Source organism: Mus pahari, chromosome 1 (assembly GCF_900095145.1).
Source record: "Mus pahari chromosome 1, PAHARI_EIJ_v1.1, whole genome shotgun sequence".
In the NCBI taxonomy this organism is placed as follows: domain Eukaryota; kingdom Metazoa; phylum Chordata; class Mammalia; order Rodentia; family Muridae; genus Mus; species Mus pahari.
The window spans coordinates 80906973-80920066 of NC_034590.1; the positions used below are offsets into that span (position 1 = coordinate 80906973).

At 42.0% G+C, this 13094-nt stretch overlaps 1 protein-coding gene and 1 non-coding gene across 4 annotated transcripts; both read right to left on the reverse strand.

The window, feature by feature from the left end:
* Positions 1–456: 456 nt before the first annotated feature.
* Eif4g2 (eukaryotic translation initiation factor 4 gamma 2) lies at positions 457–12497 on the reverse strand. Of its 3 annotated transcripts, XM_029545867.1 has the most exons (22): positions 12177–12420; positions 10948–11074; positions 10364–10429; positions 9637–9777; positions 8732–8834; positions 8027–8158; positions 7876–7942; positions 7570–7721; positions 7156–7266; positions 6929–7012; positions 6745–6843; positions 6460–6598; positions 6209–6369; positions 5793–5906; positions 5109–5234; positions 4856–4960; positions 4549–4764; positions 4201–4459; positions 3868–4072; positions 3556–3767; positions 3341–3462; positions 457–2503 (listed from the first exon to the last, which is right to left on the reverse strand). In XM_029545867.1, the coding sequence occupies exons 8-22, from the start codon at positions 7651–7653 to the stop codon at positions 2438–2440; spliced, it is 2103 nt and encodes a 700-aa protein (XP_029401727.1). In that variant the 5' UTR covers positions 7654–7721; positions 7876–7942; positions 8027–8158; positions 8732–8834; positions 9637–9777; positions 10364–10429; positions 10948–11074; positions 12177–12420; the 3' UTR covers positions 457–2437. The 3 variants fall into 3 exon arrangements, with proteins under 3 accessions (XP_029401727.1, XP_029401768.1, XP_029401676.1); XM_029545908.1 differs by lacking the exon at positions 5793–5906 and having other exon boundaries at positions 12177–12497; XM_029545816.1 differs by lacking the exons at positions 10364–10429; positions 12177–12420 and having other exon boundaries at positions 10948–11070.
* Positions 5573–5740, reverse strand: LOC115062977. Its single transcript, XR_003842871.1, has one exon. It is a non-coding gene; the product is annotated as a small nucleolar RNA SNORD97 (small nucleolar RNA).
* Positions 12498–13094: the final 597 nt, after the last annotated feature.

The window sequence follows — 13094 nt, forward strand, 5'->3', positions numbered from 1 at the left end:
GCTTTCTGTCCTGTTCTGACCCAGTTCCAAGTAATGGGGTGAAAAGTGAAGTCGATGTGACTCCAAGTTCAGTTGCTATTCTGCTCTACTGTCTTTCTGGACCAGGACTCTTCTTGTCAGGCTGTCTCTGACACTGAGACAAGTTAGGGGAAGAGCTTTGTAATACCCTGGTTTACCTTAACATTGAGAGCTACAGCTGATCAACAACACCTACCTCAAGGATTTGGAGGATACTCATGCCATGAGCAGTTAGTTCTAGAGACTGCTTTCAAGGTACTCATTTTTCAATGTACATATATAAAATTATATAATTATTTAATACAGAAGATAGTACATCATATATATTACATACAAAACAATACAACCACCGCACTGTGAAGGCCAAATAATGAGTTGGAGGCATTGTGCAATGCAATGCTAGGATTAAGTGGTGTAACAAATGAAGAAAAACCCAGGTCACTATCCAAGCATTTATTCATTACTAGTTTTTCTAGTGAGTGGGGTATACACAGATCATTTCAGTTAGTTCTGTTAGCCCTAACTCAGTTATCATGCAGTCAATCAAGCTTCAGATTCAAAGACAATCTTTTATCCAGAACATTTTAGATCCTAAACCTAATTTTGAATTGCTCTTAATTTCTAATTACTGCAATTCTCTTAAGATTGAAGCTCACAAAACTGAAATTTATCATCCCACTCAGCAATGGCTGAAGACACATTTACACTATCCCCCCTTGGGGCTCTGCTTTCACCAAGGGGTGGGGTAAATAGGTAGTGGACTACAAGCTAGGCTGAGATGTGGGATGTCCACTCAGCTGTCCACTTCAACTCTTCCCAGTTTCTTCTAGTCTACTGCAAATCTTCAAAACAAGAGCCGCCAAAGCAGACCATGGTTCTGCTGGGAGACAGCAAGGGTTCATCTGTTCCTACTCTGGTCACCAGTAGGAGCTGGGGACACCGAAGAACAAGTATTTAACAGGGGACACAGGACTTGACCACCCAGTCTATTTCTGTGGTCTACTGTTCTCTGGATTCCATGCCAAATACATTTTTTTTTCTTTTGCAGCATACTTTGACACAAACACCTCACTGTTCCAGCATAGAAAGGCTAGTTCTTTGACATTTATACCACACCTGAATGTTAAAGGGTGAGGGGACCACTGACTATTCCAGGTAAAGTAACTGAATATGCAAGGGCAAGAAAAATGAAAAGCAGCCAAGAGGGAGCCAATTGTAAGATGACTTAAAAGTCTGCTGGGTTCTAAACCATGCAGCAGTTTTGTATTTTCAGTTTCTTGTTCTGGTTGTTTCATTGTGAACAACAAATGGAGATCAAGGGCTAAACAGGTATCTCAGCAAAGAGGTTGGTGGATGAGACAAGCTTATTCCTTAGGTGCTTAGAAAGCAGAGCCAAAGAGTTGACACAAGGTCTGAAATAGTAAAGGTCAGATTAAGTTGACAGTTTGCATTAGATTGATAGGGAACAGTCCTGAGGTGAAAAAAAATTAATGCTTGAATTAAGGGGTGTTACTTTACAGGCTCAATCACTACCAATTAACACTATGAAATTAAAAATTTCCCAAGTTCTTAAACTGAGATAAATCCATACCTCACTCAAAACCAAATGAACAATTCTCCATAACTTTGCAGATACTATTTGAAGTCATGTACAACTACATCAAGTATCACAATGTTTATTGATAGATACAAGTATATAAAATCAGGGCATGAACATGACTTGATAAATTAAGTAGACTTAATTTCAATACTATAATAAGAGGGACCAATTCAAATTCTCACCATTTGTTTCACACCCACAAAAACCACTTCAAGGGCATTAATGATCTCTCAAACTGATCAGTTTTGTGCAAGTAAACCATGTTTCTTTTAAAAAGACTTGTGCACTTGCCCAGGCTCAAGGATTTTAAAATCTAGCACATAAAGCCCATTACTAGAGGTAGAAATACAGGCAATATACTATTACGGCAACAACCATCAATTACAGTTAAGAATTTTTCTGTAACAACCAAATGGATAATCAAATATTGCAACAACTCAAGTATTACTGAGCAAAGTGCATCTCTACAGTATTCAGTGTTGCTATTCAGTTTTCTAACTTAAAACAGCCTATGGTAACTGGCAGCAAAGAAGGTCCTTGCAATAGACTGCCTCTGCTTGAGAACTTAGGATGTAATTATTGCATGCTGCTAATATTCTATCTAAACATTAAGGATACTCCTAAAGTATTTGATGGTAGACTATGATTAAGACATCACACTACAAAAACCTTATGCAGAAGGAAACCTTACTGACGTGCTTCTGCTTTAAATATTGTGAAAAACGTTACAGCGGAATGAATTTTCGCAGTGGTTAGGTCAAATGCAGTTACATCATAGCAACAGTATGTTTTGCACAATTTAAGGCTTTGGCTGGTTCTTTAGTCAGCTTCTTCCTCTGATTCTTCTTCTTCAGCAGTTTCTAGCCAGGTTAGCCACTGATTCACCTGTAAATTAAATTTATAATTTAGTAAAACTTAAATTTTGGTTCAGGATGTATACTAAAAGGGATCAGAACTTTGGTCTTTATCTGAGTCTTTCCCACAGCCTTCTAAATAACTAGTCTTACACTTCTGTTTGACAGTTCTACAATGACATTTGAGGAACATTGTAGTCTTTCTACCTAGTCCAAGACAGCAACCCTTCCAAACCAAATGTTATCAAGCATATAGATAGGCAAGGATGGCATGCCAAGATGTATACCAGAATTACTTATCACATTCTCAAAAGTAGGAGTAGGGATTAATCCTTAATGATCTTCCCAAAGTAGCCTACAAACCTTAGAAACTTTTATAAACCAGGGCTTCCTTAAATCTGAAGCCTAGAAAAACTAGAACTATCTGAATTGTGCTAAATAAAGAAAATAAAGAACCTATTAGTACCAGACTGGGATCCTACTATTAAACTCACTTATTTATATACATTATGGATTATGGAACACTTTGATGTCAAGTTCCACTCTTAGGATTGACTGAACTCCACTGATAACAGAATTCCAAACTAGATGCTTTTTTCACCTAAGGTTTAATTACTCCTTTAACCATGCAAACAGCTTTACCACCAAAATTGTCACCTAATTTAACACCTTTATATCCCACTATTTCATTCTGTAACTTTATCTCATTTTGCTAACTACCTACTTAACTAGAACTTCTTTAAGTGCTGACCAGCATACTTTTGGACACATTCAAGTTAGAGGGCCATTTAAAATACTAACAAGAAAAACAAAAACCAAGCTAAGCCGACAGTCAAAAAAAAAAAAAAAAACTCAACAAAGCACTTACCTGGAACAAAGCCTTGCCTTTTCCTGGAAACTCTTGAGTTATGTCTTCCTTCCAAGCTAAGAAAGCTTCCTCTTCAATAATTTCCATGTCATAGAAATGAACAAAAAATCGAAGTAACATGCCTTAAAACAAAGCACAGCATATAATTCATTATTTAACGTGCTATTTATATTTGGACTGCCTCTCAATACCCGACACCTGAACAGTCACCTCACCTTTTGGGAAGCTGCTGTTGTAACAGTGCACCTGCAAAGCATACAGGGCACTGACCTGTAGATCCACATGATCATGAAGAAATTTCTGCATCACTGGCTTAAAAGAGAGCAACAGCTGTTTTTCCTGCTCTAACTGCTCTTTGGAAGGAGCAGAGGAAGAATCTGTTTCATCGCTGGGCGGGCTTACTTCACTAGAAATGTACTGTAAGAAGCTGAACAGCATGTTTTGTTAGAAACCCAACAGTTGTCTAGCTCAACACAAATTGTTTAATAACAATTGACTACTAATAACAAATGAACTACTCATCTTACCTGGTCATTAAGATGTTCACAAATCCTTTATCTACATGAAGTTTGGGAGAGATGTTATCTTTAATCCATTTATATATAGTTTGAGGGGATGGATCCAGCTTAATTTGCTTCAATAGTTCCTTCTCCAATTTAAGGAGTGGGAATAAGAAACTCAGTCCCTTTCCTTCCAAAATCTCCAACATTCGATCTTTATTCTGATCAATTTCTGCAAACACAAAGCAATTTCTCATTTTACCAGGTTGACCTTATCTAGCTTTACAAATGATATCTTAGCAAACAAAAATCCACTCAAGGACCCAAATCTCCATTTAGTGTAAGTCAGCTGGCTCTTACCTGGCAGCATTTTCTGCATATTGACCTTGCTTTGTTGAAAAAGTTCAGTTAACCACTCTCGGTCTTGTAATTTAGCTAATTGTTGAAGACAAAGTAAGAAGAGAGGGAAGTGGGTGCCACTCTCCAGTGGTTGAGCTAGTTCGGAAATGCTCACCAACTCTGAAATTATAGCACGAGCTGCAAACTGTGCCAAGTAAGATTTCACCAAGGGGATGTCAACCTCCAGTTTGGGGCACTGCTCCAATACATTTAGGAAAGCCTTGTGAAGAAAATCCAAAACAGTTTCATTAATTTCCAATCTTAAATGGAAAGAAGTTACTTTACCACACTATTGGTAGAATGTTCTACCTGCATGAAGTTGTCACTTGTGGCTATCCCTTCCTGTTTGAGTAAACTGATCAAAGAACTTGCTTTTTCTTTATCTTCATCACTTCTATCAAGAGACAGGATGATCACTTTGCTTAGCATCTCAGGAAGAAAGTGTTTTGGAGCTCTCATTTCTCTCACACCACTGACAGCGTCGTTGGCATTTCCACTGTTCAGATAGTCAGTCACAACAGCTTCCTAAGAACACAATTCAATTCTCATTAGCATTCCCTACCCTCAAATATTTTCCAAGTACCAGAGATGATTTATGAGGCTTTATGAAACTTACGGTCAGTTTAAGTAGTTCTTCCTTTGATGGTGGTGGCTTTTTGCTAGTCTTGGCAGGCTTTTCCTGGATAAGTGGTGGATTAGTTTTGAGACCAAGTTGAGGTGTCTAAAGACAAGAAACACAACACATATTTAATCAAAATGAAACAAACCAAAAATAACAGCACTACCATGAAGCAGAGGGAAGCAAACACTTGAGTCCTCACCCACCTTCAGGACCACTGAGAACTGTACTATACTTTGGGGGCCCATACCTGTCCCAGAGGTGGTGTTTGAGTGCGCGGTGGCTGTGCACTGGGAGGAATCATAGTTATCTGGGGCTGAAGCTTTGGCACCTGATTTTTATTCATTAGAAACGACTGAGCAGGCCTCAAACTAATCTAAAATTGAGAACAAATCAACATACAACCAAGTTAACAGAACTAATGAGCATAACTACTAACACTTTGAATACCCCACAACTAATTCTATATAAATCTATTATAGCAGTGATATAATTCTCCAAAAACTAAAGTTATTCAGTGTCACATAATGAATTTAACTTATGGGAAAAACACCTGATTTAAAGAGTAAGATACTGGGAAAAAAAAAAAAACAAACTTCACAAACCTTGTTTGTACCGTTCAAGTCTCCCAATATCAGCAATGCAGATAAACCCTTTATTCTACTGAATATCTTTACCATTTTCTTATGATAACTATATAAATAACTTAGAAACTTGCCCTCATATCTCATAATCTTCGCTCATAGGACGCTGGACATCCAGAGAGAGAGAAAAAGCAGAGAAAAGTAGAAAAGTTAAAGACATAGAGGAGAGGAGAGAATAAAAGGAAAAAGAATTCCAGCTTTAAGTCCTCTTTTGCGTCTTTTTATAATCATCGGGCAAGAGACTTCTGCACTGACAAACTACTGCATAGAAGTAATGTAGGCAAATGTACCTCATCTGCATTAAGCTGTCCTTTCTTAGAAAACCGAGGTGGCATATCCTTCGACTGTCCTTGTAGCTGGGATAAGAGTCCCTGACTCTGGTTATGGTAGAGCTGGCTTAGCCCCTATTTCAGAAAGGGAGAAAGAAAGTCTAGATAAAAATTATGGTAATCAAGTACCAAAGGGATGAGCCAAGTCATTGCTTTGCCCAGAAAAGGTGGAACAGGGAAGAATATCTAACCTATCTGTTAAATAAAGTGATGTGATTTTACTAATCTTAAGGATCAGCATCTTACTCAATTTGAAACAACTGTCAAATGGAAATATGCGAAGGGAAAAAAAGCATAAAAACTCAGCTTCATTTAAAAACAATAAAGGGCAAAAGGTATTAGACCTAAGGCTAGCCCTAACACTATCAATATCTTACCTGGCTTTTCATAAACTTGCCCCCCATCTCTCCAAACTGCGACTGCGTGGGAGGCATGATGTGACCCCCATGGCCATTGAAGAGCTGATTTGAACGATGACGTCCCATTGTGGGTGAAAATCTATCCTGGATAACTCCTGGACCAGTACCAATTCCACTACCTTAAAATACAGACAATTCTTAGAAATTCACTAAATTAAAATATTAACTTTTGGTTTATCCAAAACACTGCTGTTTTTTTTTTAAATTACCTGGCATTTGTCCAAACATATCAGCAAGTCCCCCAAGTGGGTCCCTATCCATTTTCATCCTTGGCGGCATGAACGGTCCCTCCAGGAAGAAGTCATTCCTCCCTTGAGCCATAGGAGCAGGAATAAACACTCCTAGATCCTTTGAGAAGAAAGTGGGTAAGTACTGTCCTTATTACTAAAATGTAATGCTACCATTCTCCCAAATGGGATGAAGGACACAAAGCAATACCAATTCTAATTGTAAGAGTTAACAAAGGGAGGGACAGGAAATCAAAAATCCCTTACTTTTACTGCATCTTGACGGATTTGATTGATCGTCTTTGGTCCATTGTCAAGAAAAGCCTTGCGAGGAACCCAATGGTGCTCTCGCAACTCTACAGTATCCTATAATTTTAAAAAATATAAATTTTATTTTACCATTCCAACTGAAAAAACTCAAAACTTTCAACATTGTTAAAAACCATCTTACCTGCAGTAGGAAACGAATCCTGGCTGGCAATTCCTTACTTAACATTAAGGAACACATTCTGGCAAAGTACTGATCCATTAAGGACTGATAAAGAGACAAAAATACACAATTAGATAGTCAGTAAATGTGTAAGATGCTCTGGATTATTGCTATACAAGCCAATGACTAGAGTAAATACTACCACCTCACAGACACCACCCTTTACACTGTTCTTAACAAAAACATACCTTGGCTCGTTCATGGTCTAATCGAGGTCCCACTGTCCTCATTATCTGACAGAGGCACTCCAAATCCTCTCCCATATCTTTGAGTTGGACTCTCTTCTTCTTTTCCAAAAGCTACCAAAAGAACATGTTTACAATCATTGTTACTCTTGTTTATGTAGTTTTTCCTCCTTAGATTTGGACTGTTAATTGCTAAAGCTTGTGAGACAATGCTTTCCTACTGGTTTTCATTTAAGAAACCCTCTAAGAATTTTAACACAGGTAATCTTTTCTATCTCTACTTTATAAAGCACACTTCAAAATCCTCCAAGTTATCTCTAGTTATCAAAATGTGAATAATTGCCTAATTTGCCCCAAATAAGGATGTTCTCATTGACTGCCTCACCCCTGATCCACTACACCTCAAGTCATACTTACTGTTTTGATGCACTTATGAAGGATAGATTCATGAATAAGATCAAGCTTGCCAAGTTCTCCAATGAATTTGATGTTCCCCAACATCTTGATCTTAGCAATGGCTCTCTGTTCCTCCTCCTCAGGAAGGAGGGGATTTTCACGCTTATCATAGACTGAGGGAAGGGAGGCAAACAAAATAAAGAACACTTAGAACCACACATGTAAGTGTTCTGACCTTTACACTTAGGCCATGAAATGTGTGCACACACACACACAAATGTAATAAAAACCACCCAGTACTAGTCAATAGCAAATTTAAATTCTTACCATCAACATTTCTGGTTCGGTTTTCAAATTCATCTTGCAATTTGGAAATCAAGAGGCGTCTGAATGTCTATTTGAAAACAAAAAGTATTTATAAAAAGAAAAAAATTTTCAAATTAATTTCAAAACAAAGGAAACAAAAACTGCCACTCACTGTGCTTTGCTTCTGTCCTGGTTGACCCTCTGCTGCTGGGCCATCAAAGTTTGGTGCATCTTCTGCCAATCGCAGACATAGCTGAGCATACAGCGAGCTATACTTTGGCTCTTCTAGGGCTTTGTCCACAATCTACATAAGTCATTAAAAAACAAACCACCATGAACTAGAAGCTGAAATAGCCTCCCTTTAAACAGTTATACATTTCACAACAAGTTACAATCTCAATTAATTTGGACAACTCAGGGGAAAAAAAAAACACTTTTTAAGTTTTAAAAATTTAATGTCTGGTACAATAGACTAGATCTCATGTTATATATACCTCCTCCCCAGTTAGAAATGAACTATAAATCATAAAACAGAGACGCTGGATTTGAGATCCAACTCTGTGGTAGTCATGCAAAACAAGATGTCAGAATTGAGTATCTAATATAAAATTTCCAAAACCACTTTTACAAAAGTAAAACAACTTAACAGCTATTTCTGGACAGCATGGTCAACTAAATGGCTCACCCCCTTGGGTCTTAATAGCCATTAAAGGGGTTTATTTGTATTAGCATCATTAATCATATCTATCATGTATGTAAATATATCACATTCTTATCTATATCTAAGAACTACACTTCATTATTTAATGCAATAATTCAGTCAAACTTGGGTCTGTTAAATTTCTCCCCCTCTTTTAAGCTAACATCTTAAACTTACCAGCAGTATGACCCCTTTAAGGATGAGTTTAGACTCTACACCCACATTGAGGAGCTCAAGGCATAGCTTGTCAAACTTTTCAGGAGTAAGCTTATTTAGTATGCTAGGGGGAAAACACAAAGTGTGACTTAACATTTTTCTTGAGCTAAAAAAAAAAGCATTTAAATTTTGATTTTTCCTTTACTAGGGTCCTAAACAAGAAAATGTTCCTCCCCCTCCCCAACTTGAGATTTCCATTTTGTATTTTAAAATCATAGTATTTTCTGACCCCATGCCCCCATAGGTTCTCTAATTTATTCCTGAACTTAAGACTTGCCTTAGAGTGTGGCTGATATATCAACTGATTGATACTCCCTGGCGGGGGAAAAAAAAAAACCCTCTCCCAACAGCACGTATTTTGCTAGTAGCTTCTTGGCCAGGAACAGGGCTTTTGTCTGGCTTGAGCTCATGCAAATCTTGTGCATGGTATTAAAGAAGTGTACAGTTTTCATCCAGAGATGCTGGAATCACTTCTCAGTCACAATATCTGAATTGTATTTGGGCTTTCCTGCTGTTTCACAAGAAACTTCTCTAAATACCCAAGAGCAGTAGGTCTTCATTATATATATGGAAGTGACCATGAGTTAAGATGGTTATATTACCCACATCACTGAGTTACACATTAAACCAACATGGAAATGCTAGCATTTCCAACTTGTGGTTTGCAAACAAATAAACCTTGCTGTCAAATACCAATAGGCTACGCTTCTTCTGTTTAAGATTCTTTAAAATATTGTTGACATCTGAATCTACTACAATGTGATAGATGCCTAATGAATCTTGACAAAATCATGCCTGAACTTTTCAGTACACACACTAGAATACAGCTCACCTCTACTTCCTTCAGAACAGACTTTGGCACTTACCCTCTTACTTTCCTGAAGATTGCATCATGTCGTTCTTTTTCATTTGCGGAGTTGTTTGCTGCGGAGTTGTCATCTCGTCTAGTGCTTCGTGCAGGAATCCATTTCTGAGCGTTTTGCCCTGGGGTTTTCCCCAGGAACTCGCTAGTTAAATAAAACATTGATGAAGTGGCTTACAATTAAGAAAAAAACTTAACACAGCATCCACTCGAAACAAATGCCATACCACTTCTAAACAGAGGGGACAGAGGGTAAAAGGAGCCACCAAGCCAAATCTTAGGCTTTACTTTTTCCCCCCACAACAAAACAATCCTAATAATCTTTTTTCAAACAGCATCAGGAGATGGTTTCTTAAAACAGACTGGAAGGCCCATTCCCAATTTCTGATCTAGTAGATTTGGGGTAGTACCCGAGAATTTCCATTTCTGAATATATATATCTTCCTAGGCAATGCCAAAACTGCTGGCCCAGGCACCAAACCTTGAGACTCAATACTAAAATGCTTAACAAGCAAATTCCACACAGATCACTTCACAAATACCATATAGTAGTGATCGTAATTTTGGAATACCAGCAAACATAAACCAAGAGGATGAAAAGCAGTTTGGAATTATGAATCTACATCAAGGTTACTGATGACTTCCCAAGAATTATCCTGTTAGGTATGGAGAAGTCTTTAATCAAATTGACAGTTTTTAAAAGTTAACTGTCTTTACAAGTTTTACCATACCTGTTGCCAGCAGTCTTGGGATAGTGCTGAGGTGCACCCCTACTTCCTCCTCCGCCCGAAGAAGCACTATTCAAAAGAAAATTTTTACTATACCAATTATGCCTCACTTGAAAGGGAACCTATTTATATTTTAGAAATTGCATAACAAAGTGAACTTTGGCCTAAAAGAAAGTGAACTAGAGGCTAGAGATGGCTCAGACATTGAAAGCAGTTCAGATCCTAACATCCACATGGCAGCTCACAACTCCAGTCAAGGGTTCTGATGCCCTTTTCTAACACTGTACAGAGATGCATGCAGACAAACACTGGGACAAAATAGTCCCCTACCCTACCCCAGTAATCCATTTACTCTTTACTCTAGAACCACAGCACATTAGTGGGATTCCATAATGACTTTGTTTTGAGACAGGATTTCTCTGTGTAGCCCTGGCTGTCCTGAACTCAAAAACCCACCTGCCTCTGCCTCCCAAGTGCTGGGATTAAAGGCGTGCGCCACCACTGCCAGGCTTGGTAAAGATTTTTATGACTAGCCCTTTCTGAACACCCCCCTCCCATGTATCTACTACCCACTCCCAAATCCATACCTGAAACGAGAAGCACCCCCTTCTGCAATCGCACTCTCCACTTTGGCGGCTTGACAACGAAGAATCTTCAAAAGAATAATATTAATGGATGGGGTGGGGAGGGGAGGGGATGGTAGAAATGAAAAGCCTGGAAAGAGAGAAAACACCAAAATTAGGTACTGCCATACCGAGCTATAAACTTTCAAGTATAATTTATTTCAGCTCCCAGCACTGCAGCTGGTTGAACTTTCACTGCATTGCAGCCCTCAGAAGACTAAAATAGAACGGAGTCAAAAACCACAAATACACAGTAAAACCTTGTTTAGCCCCGTGGATTCCCTTAGTATTCAAGGAACAGCTTTTGTGGGAAAAATAAAACGAAAAAAATCTGGATGCTGCCTAGGAAGCAGCCGTATTATGGGGCCTTTAAAATTCAACACCGGCGGTGCTACAAGGGATATGTCCGCGGTACGAAAATGGGTGGCCGGGGTGGTGACAGGCCGGCCGGAGCCTCATTACCCGGTGTTGGGCAGCTTTTTCCTCTGCTCGTCCTTAAAACCCCTTTTACACAGGGCGCGTGTGTAAAGCCGCCGGAAGGCCGGGGCCACAACATGGCAGCAGGCACCTCCGCCCCACTCCGCGCGAACAAAAGAGCAGCGAGTTCCTCCCCCAGGCCCAGGCTGGCTCAGCTTCCGAGCGGCGACCAGCGAGGGCCTAGGACTGGGCGGGAGGCGCCCCCTCCGGGCCGGCCCTTTGTTCTCCCGCAGGAAGGCGGCCTCCTGCCCACCCGCCGCCTCCACCATAAATCCCCCGGCTGACAGCGCCTCGCTGCCACGGCCCACAAAGGGACCGCGACTCGGGCCCGCACTAGGGCTCACACACCTCCTCCCCGCCGGGAGGCCGGGCTCCGGACTCGTCCGCCTCGCTGGTCCCGCGCCAACGGCCGGGCCCTGCCGCGGGCCGCGTCCCTCCCGCCGAGGCGCGAGGCCTGCCACGCTCGCACGCTCTTCCCGGATCCCACGTCAGGATCCCGGCTGCGCCCGCCACTCGAGCACACGTCAGCCTAGCTCCTCGGTCGGCACAGGAAGGAGCGCAGAGGCCATAGATTTCTAAGTAGCCCAAAGGCAGAGGAAAGGCCGCCCCGCCCGGCTCCGCCTGCGGCCGCCATTTTGTTCCACTCGACAAGAAGCGGCCAGGGGCGGCGGCCATCTTAGAGGGCTCCACTCGGCGGCGGCGGCGACTCCACTCACCTTCACCGAGAACTCAGCAGCTGCCACCGCAGCTGCCTCCTCTGGATCCGGTCGTCGGGGACGGGGAAGGGGGGGGAAGGGGAACGGAAAACAAAAAAGGGGGAGGGAAGGGGGAGGAAGGAGACGCGGCCGGCTGGAAACTCAGCTCAGAGGAGTAGCTGCTGCAGCCGCCACCCGGTACCCGCCGCCACCTCCATAGAGCTCCGGCTCGCTGCTGGCGCTGAGGCGTGTCTGAAGCCCAACTTATCACTCTGAGGCGGCCGACCCACCAGAGCCTCCCCGAGTGGCTCCTTCGCTATCCAATCAGCAGCCGGGCTTCCGTCCGCTACCAATCCGCGCAGGGCGGCGGGGAGGAGCCAGCGGGCAAGCTCGGTTGCGGCACAGCCCCGCCGCAGTGCGCAAAGCCATATTCGCGAAGGCTTTGGGGCCAAGCCAGTGGCGTAAGGGCGGCGGGCCGGCGCGCTGCGGGACTCTTGCGTAGCGCCGGGAGCCCCGTGAGTGTGCGTCGCCGGGCCGCCTGGTCTTCCTGGGCCGGCGCTTTGTTCCAGAGTCCCTGCCTCAAGCTTGCCTAGAAGAACCTTTTCCTCGCCTCTCCTCCCTGACCCGTCCGGGCCTGGCGTCCCGAGGGCTCGGAGTGGCCTCGCGGCCTGGCCTCGGTCTGGCGTCTGGGAGCTTTGCAGAAGAGAGGGACGTGTGCCCATCGATAGGAATGCGTTCTGTTTGTTGGTCCTCCATCTGCAGAGTAACGAGAAAAGGATCAAAGGAAGGGCATTGTACCCCAGGCTAGAGGCAGCTTTTCCTCAAATGCTCGGCCTGCTGTCACCGAGCTTGACCCAGACAGAATATACTAGGCTGGCTTGAGAAGTGTTTGCAGAGCGCGGGCATTTGGAAGATTTAAAATTGCAAAGTCATTTTAAA